At 38.3% G+C, this 24972-nt stretch overlaps 1 protein-coding gene across 5 annotated transcripts in view; it reads left to right on the top strand.

Annotated features, from left to right (window-relative positions):
* Positions 1 to 24972, top strand: part of LOC134226463 (ankyrin repeat and fibronectin type-III domain-containing protein 1) — a 668421-nt gene that overhangs the window by 569967 nt on the left and 73482 nt on the right. For all 5 annotated transcript variants that reach the window (XM_062707258.1, XM_062707283.1, XM_062707292.1 and 2 more), the window contains 2 exons: positions 9369 to 9554; positions 11073 to 11243. In XM_062707258.1, coding sequence (XP_062563242.1) covers positions 9369 to 9554; positions 11073 to 11243 — 357 coding nt within the window. The remainder of the gene's footprint in view (positions 1 to 9368; positions 9555 to 11072; positions 11244 to 24972) is intronic.

Below are 24972 nucleotides of genomic sequence, written 5' to 3'. Positions count from 1 at the left end.
GGTTAGCGACGTCAATCGTCTAGACACATGTTCTATGGAGTGTGGGTTCGATTCCCGCCTCGATAAAAAGGAAACTTTTCGTGGTCGAAAAATTCTCCACTGGCCCACTAAGTGTTCAGTCTGTACGACATCTGGTGGAAGACGGTTTTCCTGTCGTTTTTCATCAATAAAAGAGGAAAAAGTGACTACAAGCGAATCGATTATCTTTATGGCGAGAGAGAGAGTCATCTACCGTATATCATAAGTCATAGGAACGAAATATTTATTGTTTAAGTCATACGATGCAGAATTGAAAAAAAAAAAACAATGCAGTTCATTTGAATAAAGCAGTGAATCTGTGTTGAAATAACAAATTTGTAGATTGAATTAACAATGTCCTCGTTGTTCGAAGCAACAAAGGAACAGTTGTTTCAATCGTACAGTATTTTTCCGCGAGTTATATAATTTCAACTAAACCTTTTTAGAATTTAAACATTCAATTATTATTATTTTACGAAAAGCTCTTTTGTTTTTCGGAATTTTGAATTCTTTGAATTTCTACGGGATATTTTTTGGTTTGCTCATAGGAAATTCTTCGAAAATTCTTCAGAATATTACAAAAAAAATGGAAAGGGTCGTTTGGCCGAAAATCATTCGACGGGAAGACATTTCGTGCGAAACGGTCCTACATGGCGAGCGGTTTGACCAAAAATTTAATTTAGCCGAAGCGACAATCGGCAAAAAAAACGTTATCTCTAACTGGTTGTTGGCTAAAATTGTCGTTTGGCCGAATGAGTCAACAGGCCGAAAAAGCCGTTTGGTCGTTTGACAGAAAGGGCCATTTGGCCGAATGGATCATACGACTAAATAACCAAATGACCTTTTCGGCCAAAGGACCTTTTCGGCAAACGGTATTTTCGGTCAAATGACCTATTTTGCCAAACGACTTTTTCGGCCAAATGACTAAACGATATTTTCGGTCGTATATCCATTTCGTTAAATGACATTTTCGGCCAGATGAGTCTAATGATTTATTTGGCCAAATGGCCCTTTCTGTCGTTTGGTCGAAAGTCATTCGGCGAAAAACCATTTGTTCGAATGTCGCTTGGCCAACTAACACTGTAAGCCGAGTTCCATTTGGCGGAATTATGTAAACGTTTGTCCGAAATGGTTGTTGGGTCGAAAATGGTTTGACCGAAAATGTAATTTGGCCAACAAAGTTGTTTGACCTAGCAACCCTGTAGACTGAAACTGCCATTTAATCGAAATAATCGTTTGGCCGAAAATGACGTTAGATCATTTTCCGAATAGATCATTTAGCCGAATTAACCTTTCTGCAAAATACTCCGACATTTTAGGCAAGATGTTCTTTTCGGCCAAATTATTTTTTCTATCAAACGACCATTTCGGCCAATTTAGCTATTCGGTATATGGATTCTTTCAGCCAAAGGAACTGTTCAGCTGAACGACATTTTCGACAGTATGTACCTTTCGATCAAACGACATTTTCGGCGAATTAAGTTTAAGCCAGGTTTTGGCTAAATGGTTTGTTCGGTCAAATGCCACTTTTGGCCAAATGTCTTTCTGTCAACAACCCTTCTTCCATGGGCGTAGCCAAGGGGGGGCAGGGGGGGGGCCGTTGCCCCCCCTAAATTGTGAAAAAATTGCACAGGTACTGAAATGAATTCCCTTAAACATGTGCACTTTTCGATCCAATCATATACAGAAATAGGTGGTTAAAATTTAAAAGATTCCCAAAACTTATTAGGGCATCCAGGATCCATAATATATGAAAGTTCAAAACAACTCGAAACATTTCGGACTCAAAAATTCTCCTTGAAATCCTTCTAGAAGCTCCCCTGGGAACTTCTGAATTCCTCCGGAAAGTTATCCACAAATTCCTCTGAAAATCGTTCGAAAATCCTTCTCATGTAATTGTAATTCCTCCTTATCTAGAAACCCCCCACTAAATTTTTTTTTAGGAAATTCACGAGGAAATTCCTTGAAGATTTCTTTTCTTCTCTTCAAGATTTACTTCTAGATATTTCTTCGGCTATTCTCTCTTCAGGAAGAATCCAGCATTTCCTTCAGGCATGCATTCGAGAGTTCCGTCAAGAATACATACGGAATTTCTCCCCAATTTTTTACAGAAGTTTCTTCAAAAATTTATGACGGAAATCCTTCGATTTAGCTCCATAATTTCACTTGTAAATCTATAAGAAATTCCTTCGGAAATTCTTCTATAAACTTCTCCGGGCATTCCTCTCGGAACTCTTCCTTTAATTCCTCCGGAATTACTTCCAGGAAATTTTCCGGGAATACCTCCAAACATTCAATAGCGAAATCATCTAGCATTCCAATCTGGAATTCTTTTCGCAATTACTTCAGAATATCCTTCAAGAAATCCTCTAAAAATATCTTCATGAATTTCTCCTGGAATTCGTCCAAGTATTTCCCCAGAAATTCTTACAGGTATTTTTTCGGGAGTTTCTTCAGGTACTTCTCCAGGAATTTTCCCGCGGAAGTGTACTAGAATTCCTTCCGGACTTCACTCGGAATTTACTCGGATATCTGCCAAGAGTTCTTCCAGAAATTTCTTCGGAACAATCCGCAGGGATTTTCTTCAGCAATTCATCTGGGAATATTTTCAGGATTTCATCTAGGAATTTCTGCATTAATTCCTCCTGGTATTTTTCTGGGAATTCCTTCAGATATTTTTTCGGAAATTCCTTTAGGAACTTCTCTAAGAATTATTTCAGGACTTCCATGTGGGAATTCCTCCGGAAGTGCTTGTGGGAGTTCCTCCGGGAGTTCTTCCAGGAGTTTTTCCAAGAAATTCTCCGGTAACACCTCCAAGAACTTTACAGGGAATTTCTGGACGATATTTGGCAGGAATTTAACGGGAAATGGGATTTCGGAAGTTCCTTCAGAAATATTTTTTCTCTTTCTCTAGGGTATTCCAACGGATATTACTCTGAAATTCCACCAGTAGTTCCTTCGGGAATTCAATCAGGCTTTCTTCCAGGAATTCATTTAGCATTTCTTTAGGCATTTATCTACACACTTAACTCATTTTACAGTATTCGGTAAATTTTACCGGTAATACGGTAATTATTTTACAGATTTTTTGTAATTTTTTCCATTGTTCAACTGTCAAAATCACCGAAAATCAGTAAAATTAATTACCGAACAGTTCTGCTGTTGAGATTTCGGTAAAATTTTACCGAATTCGGCGATTTATTCTAAGTGTGTACAAATTCCTCCAGAAGTTTCTCGGAGAATTTCTCTGGGAGTTCTTACGGGAATTCCTCCGGGAGGTTCTTTTAAGAATTCTTCCAGGAGTTCCTCCTGGAATTCTTACGGAAGTTCCTTTGGGAGTTAATCCTAGAATTCTTCTTATTCCTCCAGGATTTCCTCCGGAAATTCTTCCTGTGGTTCTTCAATAAATTCCTCCAGAAGTTCCACCGGCAGTTCCTCCGAGAATTCCTCTGATAATTTCTCCGGAAATTCCTATTAAAAAATCCTCCGGGAGTTCCTCCGGAAATTACTCTGGGAGTTCCTCCGGGAGTTCCTTTTGAGAGAAACACCCGGAGAAACTGCTGGTGAAACTCCTGGAGGGATTCTCGTAGAAACTGCTGGTGGATCTCCGGAGGAATTCTGAAGGAACAGCCGGAGGAGCTCCCGTAAGAACTCCCGGAGGAATTTCAGGATGAACTCCTAGAAGAATTCCTAGAGGACCTTCCGGATGAGCTCCCAGAGAAACTATCGGAAGAACTTCTGGAGGAATTTCCAGCTTAATTTCTGAAAAATTGCTGAATAATTTCCTAGAATAGTTTCTGGTGGAACTCCCAGAGGAATTTCCGGAATTTTCTGGAAGAATTTCTGAAGAAACTCCTGGCAGAATTTTCAAAGGAACCCCGGGGAAACTACCAGAAGCATTCTCGAAAACAAGAGAAATCATCTTATAGACAAATCTCGTCTAGCTGAAACCTTTGTTGGGGTTTGTAGCTGGACCATCTTCATCATCAGAGGACCTCCCGGAGAATTCCCTGAGGAGCTCGCAGAGAAATTCTCAGAGGAGCTTCTGGTGGAAAATCTATATAAATTCCTGAAGAAGCCTAAATAAATTCCAATTCGGCCCAAATTCCGTAAGAATTCTCAGAGGAACTGCCGATAGAACTACCGGAATTATTTCTCGAAGGAAATCCTAGAGAAATTGGAAATGCCGGTAGAACTCCATTGTTGATCCATTGATCCATCCATTGTTGATTTCATTTTCGGTATAATTTCTGTATAAATTTTGGAATTGGTGGAATTTCTGGAGAAATTCTTTGAAATGTTCACATGAAATTATTCGACTCTTTCTCGGAAAGATTTATGGAATTTACACAAGAAATTAGAAGAATTTTCGATAAATTCTCAGGAATGTTTACTGGCAATTCTGCGGAATATCCCCGGAATATTCTTATTCTTAAAAATTATGGGAAACAGCACGAAATTATTTGAATTATTACAGAGAATTCTGCAGAACTTATAAAGAAGTTCGTGAAGATTTTCTTGGAGTAAATAATGGTGGAATTTTCGGATCAATGCCAATGTGGAATTCTTGAAGACACTGCCGAAGAAGTTGCTGGAGGCATTCCTAAAGAATCCCTGATAGAATTTCGGATAGAATGCCAGGAGCAATTGTCGAAGGAATTCCTGGAGAAAGCTTACATATTGATTTTTCTGCCTTTTTTATAATAAATTTTATTTCAGAGAGGATTTCTTTAGAAATTCAGATGTATGGTTCTAGTTTTCTTAAGCTTATGGAAGAATGCATAAGACAAGACTTATGGAAGAATGCAGGATTTTTATAATAATTGTTATAGCCGATTTTATATTCTTTCTGAATACTAAGTTCGTTAATATTTTTCTCACTTTATTTAAAAATATATGATGAGGAATGAATCACGCATTTTAAATCCATTATTGTTTTAATCATTATTGTTTCGATTTGGTTTGGATTTGGTTTCATGTGTTAATATTCATGTTTTTTTTATAAAACTACGATTTAGAAGACCGAAAATGTTGGCCCCCCCCTTCTCGAAATCCTGGCTACGCCCATGCCTTCTTCTCCAACTCTATTTCAACGAGAAATTCTTTGGATTTCAACGGAAATCTTAAAACACGGAGAAAAAAGAAAAAAAAACAAGTAATCCTTCAGAATTTGAACTCGAAGTACTTCTTAGTTTTTCCAAGGAAATCATTGGTATTTTCAAGAAAATTTCAGTGGAGTTTCAACGTGATGAGTTAGGAATATCTATCGGAGTTCTTCGAATTTCAGTCGGCGTGGAAAATCATAGTCCAGCGGCGTGCCGAAAACTGTCGGCGGCGGCGCACACCTCTAATTAGCACTTCCTCAGTTACTAATTGAAAACTTTTCTATGTCCGCCATTGCATGAGCATGTATCTTGTGTGGCAAGACAATGGATACACTATGTCCAGAGTGTCGAGAAAGTTTCCAACCCGAAAACATCTTTGACCAGACCGAGAATCGAGCTCGCCATCTCCGGATTGGCAATCCTACGCCTTTACTCGCATAGCTATTTGAGATGCTTATTGCTTACTACATAACCCAGTTCTGAGTCGACAAATACGTATTTGGGTTTCATCTATGAAACGTCTTCAGTATTTTGTTAGAAATATCTAACAGAAAACGAAAAGTATCTTTAACTATTCTATCCTATTTGTGTAAATGTAACCAGATATGAATCAGATCAGTATAACTTTGTCAAAGATGCAAAGTCGTGTCGTGGATTCCAAGGACCCTTTTGAAGTCATTTTCAGCGCCTTTTATTAATAACCGATTTCTTTACCTCCACTTCGGCCTCAAACCATGTTTAAGGACATGGGAAGCATCGCTTAAGAGTTAAGAAGGTCCTAAGGATTGACTGTAAGCACATGACCGGCATCATTATTGGTAATAAATTGGAAACTCCGAAGCAAGTGAAGAACCTTTTTATCCAGGGTAGATTACACCCAGTTTTTTGACACTGTTGGTTTTTACTCGATTACGACCTTTAGCGTCTAAACTATGAGTTGACCCTATGAAAAAATTCACAAAAAATTAAAGAAAATTCAGGTGAAATTAGGGTTTTAACGAAATTTGAAACGAAAAATCAAACAATTTCTATTGTTTTATATACTTACTAATATAAAACCGAACTGATTGATCCGATTCGGGAGCACATGCTCTACGATGTATTGCTTTGAAAGCGGCACAAATGCTGGGGTAATGCCGTATTGCCAATGGTATATAAACGGGAACGAGGCGATTTATCACAAACTACCGTCGTTCGGGGTGACATTGGGCCTAGGGGGTAAGATTAGGCCAAAAACGAAAAATGTTTCAGCTCCTTATATCTCAGAAACTGCTACTAATTTTGATCAAAACTTCAAAAGTTTCGAAATTATAGTAAAATTCACGTCTAGGAAATCACAAAACAAATTCCAAGAACTAATTCTGCTCGTACCATAATGCTTGTAATTTTAATGTAAAACTATTAATCGAATGAGCCCGTATTAAAATAGTGTCAGTAATGCCCCACACATCTATTACATAACTAGCTTTTAGATCGATGGATACCTGGTTATCGTGTTACGTTGGTTTATCGAATTTTATGAATATTTATATAGCGGTTCTGGTTTTTCGTAGCAACGAGCAATGTACGCGTACGCTGAAAAGGGGTGAGATTGGGCCAAGCCTTTGGTTGATTTGCCATACATAGTTGGTAAGAGCCGTAATGTAGGGGAAGGGGGGCAATATGCCCTAGCTAAGCAAACACTGCTCTATTGTCTTATTTGTATGTAACGCTATTCATGGGTATTTTTACATTATGCATCAGTTAAACAATATAGATAGTTGATGCCATTCAAAAATTGTCAAAAATCTCAATCATATCGATAATATTCACATTTCAAAAAAGTGGTGATATTCTGTTGCCGGAAAACTCATGAGGCAAAACGCCTTTTAGTTGGCAGCTCCTAGGGAACAAAGTACCACGCGTCGGCGAATCAGCATTCTAGTATGGATAGTACGTGGAGACGCAAGTACTTTGTAGGCTATTGCCACTAGGGCGTTTTGCCTCGCTAAAATGTTAGATGTTTCTTCAAAATGTGGAAATTTTCGGTTTTTCCGACCATCCCATGCACTATTTTGAAACTTTCTTCGCATATCCTACATAATTTTAGATCTAGTTTTGTTACGGACATCTTAATAACGGTAAATATGAGGGAAACCACAAAAATCGTTTTGCATCGGGGGGCGTTTTGGGGCCTTTTCCCCTAGGCAATTATTTTTAATGAACGATTGAATCGTTGCATCGTCACCGTTGAACTTGATTGTACTTGGCCCAATGTCACCTCCTGTGATGGGTGAGAATGGGCCAATTTTAAACAACATATAACTTTTAAGAATTTCCATCATTTATTATTTTTTCCCCACATAGTGATAAATTCATTGTTCAAGCTTGTACCAAACTAATTAAAACTTAATTCCAATGTTAACTACTAGAGCTTTGTAATATTTATTTGGAGCATACCACATTTTGGCCCAATGACACCCCCGTTGGCGGTACTTCTTCTCTTATTATAACTCTATTTATCGCAAAACAGTTTTTTGACTTTGAAAAGTGAAATCGAAATTCCGTACATAATATAAAACCAATTTAATAAAAATTCCGCGGAAAAAATAAAATTTCGTTTCGTTTCGACGACTCGAAAGTAAATCTATATTTCGTTTCGTTTCGTTTCGAATCTACATAGGGGGAATGACGGCTTTGGCAGGTTTTGTTCTATTATTGGCAGGGGTTTTTTTATGACTGACTAGGCTCAAATTTGGTCTAATCATTCTTTGCATATCAAAGAATATTGTGGCCAAATTTCATAACATTCGGTCGACAAAAACCCCCCTGCCAATAATAGAACAAAACCTGCCAAAGCCGTCTTTCCCCCTAGATATTTTAAATTTCGTTTCGTTTCGTTTCGTTAGGAAAAAGTGTGTTATGGCATACCCTTACAACTTAGCATATTTTGGACACACTGTTGGATTACCTGAGAGGCCATTTTGTTCCACCATCTCTTCATCTCTGTTGCATCCTTAGTCACCTTTCCACTCTTCTTCAACTTCTGCTTGACAATTGCCCAATATTTCTCAATTGGGCGGAACTAAGAGCAGTTGGGTGTATTCACGTCCTTTTCGGAGAAATCTCGATACCACTGCAGCACTTCTCTTCAGTAATGACAGCTTGCCAACTCAGGCCAATACTTTGCAGGTCCTTTGTGGGCTTTAATGTACGGAAGAAAATTGTTTTTTAGACACTCCTGCTTGTATACCTATGCTAATAAAAGAAAGGTAGATCTGTTACTTGAATAATAAAATTGCTGCGTTTGTGGTAACAACTGTTATATTCATAGAACACCAATCATCCAGAAAGAACATACAAATGTATACCAGTTGAGCTGTATCTGTGTTTCATTCATTATTTTTATCTTTCATTTTAGTAAAAGGCTTAGAATGCCAAAAATAGGTATACCCAAGGCCCTACATGAAAGTATAGGCTGTCTCTTTCACGTAAATCCAATTACAAAATGTTCTGACGGGGATCATTTTCCATACATTTTGGGGGAGTCAAAATAAAAATTGTTCTAGGTCATTCGATAGAACATTTTTATTTATCGATTACATGACTCTACGGTATTTTCTTCACCGAGCACAAGAAATGAAGTTGAATGTAAGACAGTCAACATTTTCCTACTAACGTGTCCGCTCTGAAAAAAATATACAAGATACACACCCCTGTTAATAGGAATTAATTACATTCCAATCATGACATCTTCAATCCTAAGATGATTTTGGACGATGAGACGGAATTCCTAAAAATTGCGACTTTTCGCCAACTTGTACTGTTATTCGATCCTAAGCTCAGAAAAACACAATTCGTGCATTGTTCGGTCAGTGAAACATCCGAAAACCTCAAGAAGAATTTGATCCCTGTTGTCGGAGAATTTCATTTCCGTTCAATTAAAATTAAATCTACCTTCCACCCACAATGTCCTTGAGATTGTGTTATCGAATATTTCTGACCCGAAATGTTGAAAATGAAAAGGAAAAAGTGTCCACTAAAAGATTAACTTCGCCAGCAATAAATTACGAAACCTTGGTACACATATTTAAATATTTGCCCTTTTAAAACGCTGAGTAACGAAGACCAATATCAACGCTCTCTTGGTTTGACTTTCTGACGCTTCGCCAACTAAAATCGATTACAAGTCATTTTCTGCCATAACACAAATAAATCGGATTGATGTAACACCATTATTGTTTTTTTATCTCCTTCACATTCCAGCACTCTTTGCGGCGGTCGAGCACGGGCATCTGGAGAAAGCCCGGACCATCCTGGAGAGCACCGACGTCGATGTCAACAGCCTAAATAGTGACGGCCTTTCGCCGCTGGACGTGGCCGTACTGAGTAACAACCGTTCGATGACGAAGATGCTTCTGCAGCAGGGTGCCATCGAAAATGCCCATACCAGTAAGTAAATTTGCCGATCAGAGTTAAACTATATAACAATGTTATCAAAACGATATCAATTTGTATTGGATTTCCGGGAAAAAGAATGAAACCGAAATGAAATTAGTTTTTGGTATTTGGGCAATTGGATAAGAAAAGCCACTTGCTACTTTTGTGATACTTCAGAGGAAAACATCAATTCGACGTTTGCTCCGTATAGGCCTGATCTATATTACGTTTTGTTATGAATAATGTCTATCTTCTGGCTTTTTCAGTCTGAGAATTATTCAAACGGGTTCACATTTGCATTGCCCGACGATTCGGCCCGTTTATTGGGTCTCGATCAAGGAATGTAATTGTCGCTGAAAAATGCAGAAAACAAGCGACAAAAGAGAATAGCGATAACTCTTTGTCCCCATCTGCAGAGGATAAAGACATTGTTGCATTCCATTTTATTTGCAACAAACATGGAGAGGTAATTGTTGTGAACTTTTCAAACTGCGATAAGTTGTTTATTTCAGAAGTAAAACGCAAATCATGTTAACAGATGGTTAAGTTTATGTCTAATCTATGATAACTGATACTAATTTTACCAAAAACATCATCGGAAACCGACTACTTCTCAAAATGCGTGGCAGGCGATAATTGTCCTATTCTGTTGCAGTTTGGGACAAACGCTTATTGCGAGTTGAGTTTGTCCCAACATTTACAAGAGAGGATAATGTCGTTGTCATTGGCAATGTTGTTATTTTACATTCCTTGGTCTCGATTAGATCGATTAGTGTTTGCATGTGAAAAAAATACTGAGAGTTCTCTCACACTCTCAGTATTTTTTTATTCTAACTAAACCAAATTATGCAGCAGTAAAGGAGTTGAACCGTAATGTGGTAGAATTCTCGTTATGGTTTTAATTCGGTTCCATGCTTTAAATTCTGTTAAAGATATTTTCGCTTATGATGTGATCCACAAATTCTCATATTCTCTTTCTCATTGAAAACATGGACAAGGTGATAAATTTATTTCTAGAAGCTATAAGTCACTATATTGCACAATCCTCATTGCATGCACACTATTCCAAGGTCACCCGAAGACAATAATCAGCATGGCACTTGTTTAACGTTGATTGTGTCATGGTACGAATACCACAAGTCTGTCGTCCCATAGAATAAGGGCTGTGACCCGTAACTGTCACTGCTTGTCTCTTCATTATACCGTCACTCGAATTTCCCTGGAGATGAATTAGTGTTTTAATTAAACTTGAAAGTGGCGCACAGCAACGCATCGTCGGGTCGTGGAGACAGACCGCACCCGACAACGCCCTCCAAACTGTGCGGAGTGCGGTTCAACCCCAGCGAGAATCTAACAATCAGGTCCCCGTGCTCTGTGGAAAACTTGTTATCATAACGGCGACGTCGTTGTCCGGCAGTAACTGAGCACACAAATTTCCTTCCTTTCATATCACCGACCAGCCAGCGCCGACCCGTAGCACGCTGATTATTTCATCGGGGTTCTTTCGTTTTTGTTCTCGTTTCCAATTAGTTCAAGCGGCCAATAACAACGTCGGATTGCATCTGAACAACCTGCTGTGCGAAGCGGAAACCACCATCCACGAGCTGGGGAATTTCGACTCCGGCCAGCACCAGAATCAGCCGGGTGGGGCCGGACCAGGCGGAGGAACCAGCGGGAAAACGTCCTTCACCAACATCATCGGTAAGTGTTGTTGTTACATTTTTGTTGTTATATACACGTATGTGGGTCATGAAATGGTACTCGGAGGGTGTATTGAGTGCTCGCGGTGTAATTCGGAACAAATGAAGTTTTCTGATGTTTTGCCAAGGCTGTTAGTTTTACGAGCGGACCATACAAGTTTGTCCAATGCTTTAAGCTTCTGGATCTCTGTAAAGCTTACCATTTTGTGCAAAACTGGTTGAAGACATAAAAGCTTAGTGGGATTGCATATTTGCATTAACTATAAAACAAAACACAGATTAATCACTAGTATTGAACCATCTTTCTTGTTTACAAAATTGGGAATTAAATTTTAGTACGGGTTTCATCAAAATAGAGATAGAGACATGCAAAAGGAAATGTTTCTATGAAATTATAAACTTTTCCAATAGTATGAAGCAAAAGTACATATGAAAGCTAGCAGCAAATTGAATTCGGAATGTTACTTGGAAAAATAAACATTTTTAATATTCGAAAAATTCTTCCAGATTTCCAAGAAAAAATATTCGTACTTTTAATCTGAAACATTCACGGAAAATAGTTTTATATTTTTACAGCAGAGCGCGAGTTTTGCTGAAAAATTCTTTCAAACTTCTTTCAATTTTCACGGGAAATTCTATTTTTATTTCCGTGAGAAGTTCTTCGGTTTTTCCACGAGTTGTTTCATAGAAATTCGATTAATTAACCACAACCCCAGAAATCAACTGGTAACTAACTAGTTTTAATTAGGAAAACTCCGTCACATTTGGTCATATTTTTGGTCACAAAATTGTGTGGTTCGTCGCTTGTAAATTTTCTGTGACGTTGAAGACATTTCTAGACCAACATTTGAAAAGGGCGTAACAGCCAAAATTTATTCTTTCTGATTCTTCGTCCACATATATAGCAATATATGTAGACAAAGAATCAGAAGAAATAAATTTTGGCTGTTACGCCCTTTTCAAATGTTGGTCTAGATTTGCATGTTTTTATTCATAAAAGTTTTAATACTAAGTTTCTCAAAAATCTTATATGTTTATTGTCCATAAGTATTTTTCAGAAGAACATGAGCCTCTCAGGGGGTAAGATAGATACTATGGGCATTGAAATCCGTACACTTAAGCACTTTAGCATATGCCAATGTCTCTAGAAAATTAGAAACGATTGCAAATAATGAACAAAACTAACCCCGCCTAAATCGAAGTCTGTCCACCGTGGACGGATTTCGAATCGTACAGCTATTTCCTAACTAAATATTTAAACTAAAGCAGATCGATTGACTAAACTATCACTGTAAATAGTTCAATACGAACCTTGAGAAGTGATCCCATCGATGTATATCCCACTGATCTAATTGTTTTCATTGAAATTTGCATTTAAAAACAGTAACTTTTGGTACGTGTTGGCCATCCGCGTTTGCAATTTGTTACTAATTATTGTTGTTTTAATTACAAAGCCTACTTCCCATTTCAATGGTCGAAAAGCTTACTGTCAAATATACGGACAGGATGAGATAAACTTTTTATAAAATAAAAACCTTAATGCTCCTTCAATAAATTTATATTTCACTAGGTGGATGGATTTCGGTGCTGTATGAATTTCAGTCCCTCACGGTAGCGATACTAAAAAAGTGCATCATCATATAGGTATGCATATGAGCATATGGAGATGCATGGTAGTTTAGTCACACTGTGCAAGCAAATCTCGCTTAACTTTTCAAAAGGACCTAAGTAACTTTTTTTTCATGAATTAATTTGAGTACTGCAATCAAAAGCTTTCATGTTTTTCTGTTGATTGCGCTATTCAAATTAATTCATGAAAAAAATGTTACTTAGGTCCTTTTGAAAAGTTAAGCAAGAAATGTTTGTTACATGTACATGTTTAGCATAGGGAAAGGGGAGCAATATGCCCTAGCTAAGCAAACACTGCACTGCTTTATTGTCTTATTTGTAACGCTATTCATGGGTATTTTTTACATTATGCAACAGTTAAACAAGATAGCTAGTTGATGCCATTAAAAAATTGTCAAAAATCTCAATCATTTTGATAATATTCACATTTCAAAAAAGTGGTGATATTCTGTTGCCGGAAAGCTCATGAGGCAAAACGCCTTTTAGCTGGCAGCTCCAAGGGAACAAAACACCACGCGTCGGCAAATCAGCATTCTGGTATGGATAGTGCGTGGAGACGCAGATTTTGCCTCGCCAAAATGTTAGATGTTTCTTCTTCGTTTTGGGGCCTCTTCCCCTATATGCAGGCTGGTATTCAATATTATGTACAAGGAAAACTTATATGTAAAGTTAGAGGTTATTGAATACAAAAATATTTCCATAGCGTTAAATTTCCAAAATTTTGAACATAGAATGTCTCTTTCTGAGAGCAAAATGCTCACTTTGAGTGATTTGCTTACCACTCCTAACGACACCTTATCTCTATCTGTCGGCTGGGCCGCTTCTGCTGGAATAAGGATAGGGCATATCAGCAACGTGTATTGCCTTGTTTTCTCGTTGTTCCATCTATATTTCGAAAAAAAATGTTTTAGGTGGTTCGAAACAAAATTCCGCGGAGCTACAACATGGCGAAATCAGATATTCTGATTTAGTTTAGTGAAGTTCAAAAAAATCGCCGGCGAAAACTGGGTTTTGACTAAATGGAATAGAATATCGCGGAATTTCGATACCAATTTTAACCAATATCAAACTTTATATAGTAAAATATGTGTTGATTTATTCAAACAAAATATGTCAAACTCTGGGCACGATATCGTAATAGGTAAAGAAATTTTCTCAGTGAAACTTCAGCTCAACATTGTATATAACTGAAATTCAAGTGGTTTCCGGCCGTTGCAGCAGCAAAAACAGGACAGCAACAGGATGCAGAACGGCCGAAAACGACTTGATTTTCTATTTAGGTTTCCCACAGTCGCCAAGATTTATTTCGTTGTATATAACTATACCCAAAAATAAAAGTTCGTCAAATTTAAGCAGTTTCATGTGTGTCTGGTGCTGTTGGACATTTGAGGCAAAGTGTTCGGGATTTGAGACATCTTGCAGGCACAGCTTAGATAGTGTCAATTTATCTTTTAAAATATTCCCATATATGTCCTATTGTCGGCGTAGCACCAAATTAGAATTCGGATAAAGAAACTACCAAACCGAACCTTCTTCCGAAATTGTATCTGTCAAGCCAAGCTAAAATATGCGTTAATTAGGCAATCCAGCGCATTACCTACTTCCGAAGATGGTGTGGGTTTGAGTATGCTACCATCAGCATGTCAGCGTGTCAATCGGTGAGCAGTAAGCCATGACTCGGCCTCTCCTCGTCAGATCTCTGTGGCGTGCACACGCACCCACGGAGAGCTGCTGTCATCGTATTTCGATCCGGCCATTTAGGTTCACACATTTTGGCGATCCTGCCAGGTTTTTTATATCCTGACGCTGATTTCAAAAGGTGAGTTAAGTTCAAGTGGTTGATGTACGAATAACAAAACATTTAATGGTTTAAAAATCACAAGGCAAGGTGGTTTGTATTGCCACACAGCGCGTCTAGAAGACCGCTGGAAAATGGTGTCTGGTTTGGAAAATCACAAAACATCCAATAGCTAATGATATGGAAATGCTAATATCATCTTCCAAACTTAGACGTACATGTTCATGACAGAATTAGAGTATATAATTGATAGTTCCGTTAGGATAGGGGAAGGTGGGGGGGGTGGCAATATGCCCTAGCTAAGCAAACACTGCTTTACTGTCTTATTTGTAACGCTATTCATGGTTTTTTTTTAAATAGGGTTTCTTACCCCATTCCCGGCCTAACTTGCATACGACTGCATTATTTAATTGATATTTATGACAGGAAGCAACTTTTCCTGAATTTTGTGGGCTGTATAATACTGCATTGAGGTTCACTTCTGATTAAAAATAGCTATCCGTGCTAAATATCGTTCAAAAAAGCTTTTATTTGATTTTAATTAACGAGGTGCAGCACTCATTTCAGTCATAGCGATTTAATTTCCGGCCCACTTCCAAACCAGTTCCCGGCCTAAGCAAAATTTCGCTCAATCTCTCAACTTATTACCCTCCTTCTCTCTCGGGACAGTAGAAAATTCGACGTAAACAAAAATATGCACGTTCCACGACAACAAGATGCCAGATGGTATTATTCATAATCATTTTTATTTGGTTAAAAATATATATTTACTCATCCAAATTTCTTCCAAATACTTAAAAACAATATTTTTTTCACCTTTTGAAATCGAGAGAATTATAAATAACATGATAGCGTCAACGTATTAGAAAGTTTTCCTATTAACAATGAAGGATCATTTTCATACTCCTGGCGTTTTGGCAGCACGGTGCGGCAAGAAGTTCTTGGGTATAGGTGATTTTTTGTTCGGTTTGAGAATACATTTTAAAATGTATTCTCATGTGTTTAAATAAGTTCTAGTGAAACGAAAAATTAGAAAGAATTGAAGCGCGTGTGTTTAGAATTACGGTGTAGTGATTAACAGCTTCAAGCAATTGTTGTATCGAGCACTGTGACGATTTTCAGGTAGGTGTTTATTCTATAATACCGTTTTGTAAAAGTGGAAAGAATCACTCCGGCTCAGTGGTGTGGCATCGGTGAGCGAAATTTTGAAATCTACATTTTATTTTCTACAATTGGATCAATTAGAGTAAAACAAGTGGTTGAAAAATATTGAGTATTGTGAAAAATAAATGGGAGACTTTTAAAAATTATCAATCATGAACCTACGGCTTTCAAACAGTATAAATCATTAGTTTTCTGTGCAGTGAGCCGGGAACCGGGTCCATAGGCCCAAGTAGTGATTTACCCTATGCATCAATTAAACAAGATGGCTATTTGATGCCATTCAAAAATTGTCAAAAATCTCAATCATATTGATAATATTCACATTTCAAAAAAGTGGTGATATTCTGTTGCCGGAAAACTCATGAGGCAAAACGCCTTTGAGCTGGCAGCTCCTAGGGAACAAAGCACCACGCGTCGACTAATTAGCATTCTGGTATGGATAGTGGGTGGAGACGCAAGTACATTGTAGGTTAGTGCCACTAGGGCGTTTTGCCTCGCTAAAATGTTAGATGTTTCTTCAAAATGTGGAAATTTTTCGGTTTTTCCGACCTTCCAATACACTATTTTGAAAAAAATTTCACCTTACCTACATAATTTTAGATCTAGTTTTGTTACGGACATCTTAATGAGGGTAAATATGAGGGAAACCCCAAAAGGCGTTTTGCCTCGGGGAGGCGTTTTGGGGCCTCTTCCCCTACGGCAGGCATGAAGAATATTTTTATAGAAGTCGATTTGAAAGCGAGCGGAGGACAATATTTTTTTATTATTCCTTTCTTTATTTGTAAGGCACTCTGTGTTACTTAACCGCTACTGTGCCAAGATCTACTGTGGTATTCTGCTCTACAGAATCCACACAGAATCTATTTTTAGATTTTTCCATTACCATTATTGTTGTCGTTGCCAGTCCATCTCATCGTGAGTCCATTGTGTCCGTTTGTCCATGTCGTGTATTCAATGATCGTTGCATTGTTCGGTTGCCATTAATCCGGGTAGCGTTGGAGGAATGCCTTCGAGAAGAACAAGTTCTCAGTCGTCATCAGGCAGCCGTGACGGTTAGGCGCGTACCCCAAACGCCACCGTATGGGTTGCGGATTCGGCGACTGACGAGGGTTTGGTGGCGGGGGGCTGGGAATCGAACCCATGACCATTCGCTTGTAAGGCGAACATGTAGCCAACTATGCTACGGGACCCCCTAAGGGCAATATTTGTGATGGCATATATCGCACGACATTCCTTCTGCCAAACTCCCGTATGAAGGGGGAGGGAAGAATATCAGTGTGGAAGCTGATATATGCACAGCAGAATACCACAGTAGATCTCGGCACAGTAGCGGTTAAGTAGCACAGAGTGCCTAAACAAATAAATTTAGGAATAAAAAAACTACAAAGTAGGAAAGGGACGAGCCTGGAATTGAGCCCACGACCTCCTGCTTATAAGGCAGAAGCGGTAGCCACTAGACCACCGAGCTCGTCTGTATTGCGTATTGGTGTGAATGTGCACAAAAGCGAGCGATAATTGTGTACTAGAGGCTGTTAAGCAGACAATCGATTAATGGCCTATAGAAAGAAAGTGCGTATCAAAACCTTTTTTGATTGAGAGTGCATGATTCATCTGATTGACCTGAACTGATGTAATTAGATACCAATAGAAAATACATTGATATAAAGACAACAGATTTTTCAGTTTATGATATTCATTTCATTTTGCATTTTAATGAATTTTTTGTTTGTACAAAACTTGCATCGATATTACGAGATCATAGGGATGGTAAAACTTTCATAGGAGTCAACCAGTTCTTTGTTTTTTATAGTTCTTGTGATATTTTTGTTCTCTAATGTTTAGCTTAAAAGGATGGCAACTTAAGTTAATTAGTTAAATGATATATGTCCATCTGACTAATACATACACAGAAACAAAAATCGTAGTAAAAATTACTATTTTGTAGACTACGCTCTGTTTTTAAAACAACCATAAAATTTGAGTACAATTAACCACGGTTTCAGAGAAATTCACCACTGTTGCAGTTCAAGTGACAACATACCGCAAGGGCCACAGTTGATTTTTACTGCGCGCGTGGGTAAATCAAACGGATTTGTTATCTGCTGAAAGTCGTCGGTGAATATTCTTAAAATAACCCTCGGAATGGTAGTTTCGACCGCAACATTTTTTTTGCGTGTAGTGGCAGTGCGCAAGTACAGAACGTTTCATTGAGGTTTGGCTAGAGTAGTTCACTTTCGATTTTGGATTTTAGAAAAAAAAACATTATTCCACTCAGCGTTGGTGGTGCCATTCTCGCGCATTTTAATAAAAATGTGGAAAAACACATGAGAGGGAAAAAAATGCTTTAGGAGGATAGATTTTACTTGTTCCAACAATTCACATTCATTTGCGTAAATTTTCACCTTGCAACAAAACTTGATTTTTTTTTCTTTTTTTGCAAAAATCAATGTTTTTTTAATAACTCAGGACTACAACGTCCGATCGGGCCATTTTTCAATAGTGATAAACTAGGCCACGTTCTGCGTCTAATAGGGTAAGAAGGTATAATATGCCCCCCCGCTAAGGCAATACTTTTTTTTACTTATTGAGTATTATTTTAATCACTGCGACCATTTGTTAGATCTATTGTGATAAAACAATACCGTCGTTCGAGGTGACATTGGGCCTAAGGGGTAAGATTGGGCCAAAAACGAAAAAAGTTTCAACTCCTTATATCTCAGAAACTGTTACGAATTTTGATGAAAACTTCAAACGGTTCGAAATTATATTAAAATTCACGTCTAGGAAATCACAAAACAAATTCCAAGAACTAATCGTGCTCGTACCATAATGCTTGAAATTTGAATGTAAAACTATTGATCGAATGAACCCGTATTAAAATAGTATCAGTAATGCCCCACAAATCTATTACATAACTATTTTTTAGATCGATGGATACCTGGTTATCGTGTTACAATAATCTGTTGTTGTTTTATCGAATTTTATGAATATTTATATAGCGGTTCTGATTTTTCGTAGTAACGAGCACTGCACGCTAAAAAGGCCAAGCCTTTGGTTGATTTGCCTTACATAGTTCGTAAGAGCCGTAATGTAGGCAATTGTTTTAATGAACGATTGAATCGAGACATCGTTACCGCTGAACTTCATTGTATTTGTCCCAATGTCACCCCCTGTGAGGGGTGAGAATAGGCCAATTTTAAACAACATATAACTTTGAAGAATTTCCCTAATTTACTATTTTTCCCCACACAGTGGTAAATTCATTGTTCAAGCTTGTACCAAACTAATTAAAACTTGATTCCAATGTTAACTACTAGAGCTTTGTAACATTTACTTGGAGCATACCACATTTTGGCCCAATGACACCCCCGTTGGCGGTACCTATGATAACTTTTTACTTTTCAACGCAATCTATTCAAACTTTGTGTTATTTGGTAGTCCAGGAAGTCGCAAATGTATTGCCCGTTAGTAGTCATATAAAAATATTACAGAGAACACGTAATAAAGCTTTTATGAAAAGTCGTGAAAAATTGGTTTCAAAAGTGTCTGGGCAATACACCCCACCTTAACCAAAGACGTTTCGAAGCCCTCCATTAGTATTTTATCAATTCCATAATATAAAGGTTATGTGCCTGACATTAAAAACATACATAAGTCCATTTAAGCAGGTTTGAATAACATTTCAATAGTTTCCATATAATTTGGAAGCAACTGCTGCAAACTCGCCGCTCTTGTGTCTAGTTGGTAAGGGCATATCGTCCTGCCTACACTGGGGCGTTTTGACTAGTGAAACATGTTTTTGAAAAACGTTACATTTTTGAAGATGTTGCCCAACTGAGTGTTCCAGTGCAAGTTTTGCGGACAGCATGCTAACGTCGCTCCAGAATGTTGAGCAAACAAACAAGAAAAGTTACATAAAAAGTGTAACTTTTTGTATTTTGCTGTTATTTTCATTATCTAATACAAAAATACTTCCACATTCACATAGAATGATGGTTTTACAAATATTTAAAGGTACCAACTGATTTTGACCCTAGTTTTCTAGTAATAAAAGGGGGCGTTTTATCCAGGTGGGGCGCATTATACCGTCTTACCCTACAACCTGTTGCGAACAAATCGAATAATGCTAAGTACATCCTAGCTAAATACCAAAAAACGGTGTCTCACATTTTTATACACACACATACAACACACTAACATACATACACACTCACATACAGACATCACTAAAATCGTCGATCTGAGTCGTTTGGTATATAACACTATGAGTCTCCGAGCCTTCTATCGAAATTTCGGTTTTGAAGCGGTCATACAGTCTTACCGTATACTTAGTATACGAGAAAGGCAAAAACGGAAGTCCACACGCGCCTCCATTTTCATAGTCTAGATAGGTTAGACGAATCGTTTGTTAGAGAAATTGCATATGTAACATGTTTGGCCAAAATGAGATTTTATATATTCTAAATCCTCACCAGTCGACTGGTAACGTATTGTATGTTTGAGGAGCGCACCGATTTGCACTGTTGGGTTGCGATATAGGGTGGTCGGTATTGGCCATTTTAGACAAATACCGGTATTCGGTATTTGTTGGAGTCAATACCGGTAATACAGGTAAAATACCGGTATTTGTGAAAATTTTAGGTAATTAAATTAAACTTATGATTTGTACAATTGGGTGAAAAACAATATTTGTTGACAAACTTTAAATGTTGAAATCATTGCTTGTTGAGCTGGGCAAAGTGAAACTTAAGTAGACATAACATACTGAGTGATTCATCTCCCAATCAGCATCAGGTTTTTTGGCAATGTTGCTAGCTGCTGAAAATGCCCTCTCTGGCACAACCGAAGTTGGACGAACGATTCCAAGTACGTCTAAAATCAGTATCAAATACTTGCTCTTAATCCCTTCAGGTTCATAGTAGGAGAATTCTTTAAGGATTGCTTGCAAGGATTCTGGCGTCAACGTAGTTGCCACCGGCAACGCAACTGTTTTGCTCTGATGAAGTCTCTTCACGAGTTGTTCTTTAACCAATAAACCAGAAAAATCATTCATTAAGGCATCTTCTTCGTACCGATCGTCAGGTGTGGTAGTTGTTGTCGGTCGTTGTCTCAGCTTCAACGATCGCATCGGGAATGATAAGACGCTTCAAGATCTCGTCCGCTTGCTTGATTAAAATGGTTCTGAGTAGCTCTGGATGTTTAGAAGAAAATGCCCAAATCGTTTCTGATCAATTGCTTTACGGCAGATTATTCAAATAATAATTGTTCCAACATTAATTGGAGCGCCACGTCGGCTTCATATCAAGTGCAGACTGCAGAGCTCACGGCGGAGTAGTTCCACAGCAACTTGAACACATTTCAAGAGCATGCATTATTTTACCTACCGTCGAAAAATCATCATCACTGAAGTTGAGTTTCGATTGTAGCTTCAAAACGATCAGAATTTTCTAACGGGTCCCTTCAACTGATAGAATCGTTTGAACATGGATAACATGCTATTCCAGCGTGTCTGAATATCAGCCACTAATGCAAGTTCTTTTTTGAATTCAGAACAGACTTATTTTTGCAGCAAATCATTTTTCATAAGTGGTCTCCGGAAGAGAACTACTACGGCACGTACCTTTTTCACAATTTCATATATTGCGAGAAATTTTAGATAATCAACAATAGTTAACAATTTTTATTTAAGAAGAAAAGACATTTGACAGATGGCTAATTGATGTAAGTGTCTGTTGTACAGTTTACTGTCTGTAATCGCATATTTGTGCCATCTTTGCTGGATTTCTTATCTATATGGGACAGATATGCGATTACTATGCTGATATGCTGTTTAACTGGTGAAAACGATTCCAGATTTCATACTGACAGCAAAATTTGAAATACCGAAAATACCGGTATTTTCCGTCTCTAATACCGGTATTTTCGGTACTCAAAAATGGTCGGTAATACCGGTATTACCGGTTCCGGTACTACCGGCTAGACCACCCTAGTTGCGAAGGTAAGAGGTGCCCCAGTCTACACAAAGTCGTATATGATGCCACCAGTGGCGTAGCCAGGGGGGTGGTTTTGGGCATGAAACCCCCCCCCTGAGACAAAATTTTCAGAAGAAATTTTTTTTTCGAAAATTTTTTTTTTCGAAAAACCCCCCCCAGACCAATTTTCTGGCTACGCCACTGGATGCCACATAAGATGCCAAAGTGGAGGACATATACATACAAGTTGTATATGGGGAAGTACGTATATCGCCTCCACTTTAGCATCTTATATGGCATGATATGACTTGGGGGGGGGGGGGGTATCTAGAATGAACCTGACAACATACTTTTACCATGTAACTTTTCATAGACCTCTAGTTCATATTTTTTAAATCCAACATCGTAGATGTATGTGTGTATGTATATGTTCTATTAAATACTAGCAGGCCCGACGAACTTCGTTTCGCCTAAAATTGATTTATTCTCTGATTAATTATCGTGTTATGAAGAAATTAGTGGTTCATTTGTATGGGAGCCCCCCTTTCCGAAGCGGGGAGGGGTCTCAAACCATCTTAAGAACCTTTCTCGGCCCGAAAAACCTCTGCATACAAATTTTCACGCCGATCGGTTCAGTAGTTTCCGAGTCTATAAGGTACAGACAGAAATTCATTTTTATGTAAATAGATTGGAAGAATCTCAACATTATCATCAGACGCAGGAGGTCGTGAGCTCAATGCCAGGCCCGTTTCATTCTCCTTCTTTCTATCCGTTCCGTTTTCTATACTATACTTTAACGAAAAACGCCCTCCCAAAGGAACTTCTGGTTACTTGAGTTCTTCCTTTATTGATTCGGACTTTGCCTTCGCTTTGAGAACGCTTACTTGCCTGGATACCTTAGAAACAAGATTATTGGCAACTGGGAGCGCTTAAGCTCTTTTCGGGAAGATCTCTGATGCCGACAACGATGGTCATTTCTTCCACCGACCAGTCTCACTATCATGCATAGCTGAAACATTACTATCAGCGGTTACATCGAACGAAAACGATCCGCAGAAGGAACTACCTATCTCCTTATATCTAAATACCTATACTCCGCAATGGATTCCATCTTCCTGAAAACTTTCACAAATATTTGAAAAAATGCAGCAAAAAATCTGCTGTTAAAAAACACGTCAGTTCGTGAACCATGACTACTTCGATTTCCACCGCCTCATTTTGTTCTGCTTGGTGCGGTCAAAAATTAAATTTATTTAGTGCGCGATCGAACGCGTTTCGGAGTGCAGAACGATCTCAAGGTCTGCGTTATTTTGTTCTGCTTGATGCGGTCAAAAAGAATAGTGCGCGATCGAACGTGTTTCGGAGTGCAGAACGATATCGAGGCCATATATCCAACTTCCCAGTGATTTCTCGTGGAAGTGCAGATGACTCGTCGGCTTCCATCAAAGCGAGTATCACTTCACATAATGGTTTTCACAAGAACAAGTAGGTTTTCACAAGTAGATTTCCACTATCTCCCTTATTAGCTTATTTTAATTTTTTTAGATAATCAAATAATTCCTTTTGTCGTAAATAAATTGTATGTCTTCCTCTTGTTGTTTACCAAGAAAATGTTTGTTAACATTGATGAAGTTCAGTACATTCAAAGTTAATTGCCTATATGCCGGGTATTAAGCCACCCGGAGTGGAAATTAATTACTATGTCTGAAACTTGATTATGCATATGTACAACATGTGATAGATTTAGTTCGGAAAAGGTATTGGAGGGTAACCGCCCCTTCGGTGGGGTTTGATCCCACGACCCCAGTTCGCATGACAGGTGCTTTCCCTACTGAGCTACGAAGGACCTCCGTCGTCCACCGCAGCTTAGCGGGTACTGTGAAACCAAATTCCCAGCACCAGGTACCAGCCGATCTCTCGCAATACATTTTCAGAACTAACTCTCTCAAATGTATTTTTGTACACATCATGTCAACCAAGTAGGATGAGTATTTAGTATTGTCCGGCTCCTACACACTTGCTTCATCAGCAACGGCGCTCAATGAAGTAGGGTTGTGTGAGGTTGTGCCAGTTTGGTCGTCAGATCCCAACACGACCACACAAGCGAAGAGAGATCGCCACTCGAGATCAGTACATTCAAAGTTAATTGCCTATATGCCGGGTATTAAGCCACCCGGAGTGGAAATTAATTACTATGTCTGAAACTTGATTAGGCATATGTACAACATGTGATCAGGGTTGCCATTATGCCAGATATATCTGGCACTGCCAGAATTTTTGGCAGCAAAAAGAGAAAAAGAAAAACCACCCGAAATGCCAGACTTTCAAATTTCAGACAGATTTTTTTAAATATGATCTGCATGAACATGTTCAAACATTTCTAATGAGTCATTCAGTTATTATTTTCATATTTTTGTATGTCTTTATTAGCGAGACTTTCAGCCCAATATAACTACTTTCATATTCATTCTATAACTCAAATGCGGTCAAAACTTCATCTCGTTTCAAAAAACTCATTTTTCAATCAATTTCAATCTTTTATAAATAAAGTGGAGGTATGGTTTCCGTCGATGTTGTTCCGAATTGCAGTTTGGCCATACTGGTTTCCAGAAATCTGTTTTGAAGGAATCTTTCAAATCTAATTTTTGGCGTAATTTCTTGCGTTTCGAGTTCTGGAAATGCTTACAACGTTCTGTAACAATGATCCCAATAAATGTAATCATTGGCTAATTCCATGACTTATCACATTTCCTGGGTATTCGTCAATTCGGCGTCCTTCTGGAGGATCCGAAACATCATCAAACTTCTGATGGACCTTTTTGGCCTCCGGAGGTCCTATACGGAAGATTCGGTAAAACTCATCCTTCTCTAAATAGTGAATGATTGACGTGGTCCGTTCTAATGAATCTGATTGGCCACCGAAATTTCTCCGGAAAATCCGGAACCTCCATAAAAGTGGTCGTCAATTCACGATACTCAGAGCGCAATTTTGTTCAAATCTTTTCATTATCGTACTCTGAGTAACAAATGCTTGTCTAAACCCCTTCTAATGGACTTGTTACTCTCCGGAAGAACAAAATCCTCTGCTATTATGGACATTTCATAAAAATTATGATTGCACCTTTAACAAATATTCAATTATTAACTATGCCTATCAAAATTCCTTT

The sequence above is a fragment of the Armigeres subalbatus genome, chromosome 1, assembly GCF_024139115.2.
Source record: "Armigeres subalbatus isolate Guangzhou_Male chromosome 1, GZ_Asu_2, whole genome shotgun sequence".
Classification (NCBI taxonomy): domain Eukaryota; kingdom Metazoa; phylum Arthropoda; class Insecta; order Diptera; family Culicidae; genus Armigeres; species Armigeres subalbatus.
The sequence above is the reverse complement of the archived record's forward strand: the minus strand, read 5'-3'. Positions and strand labels throughout refer to the sequence as shown.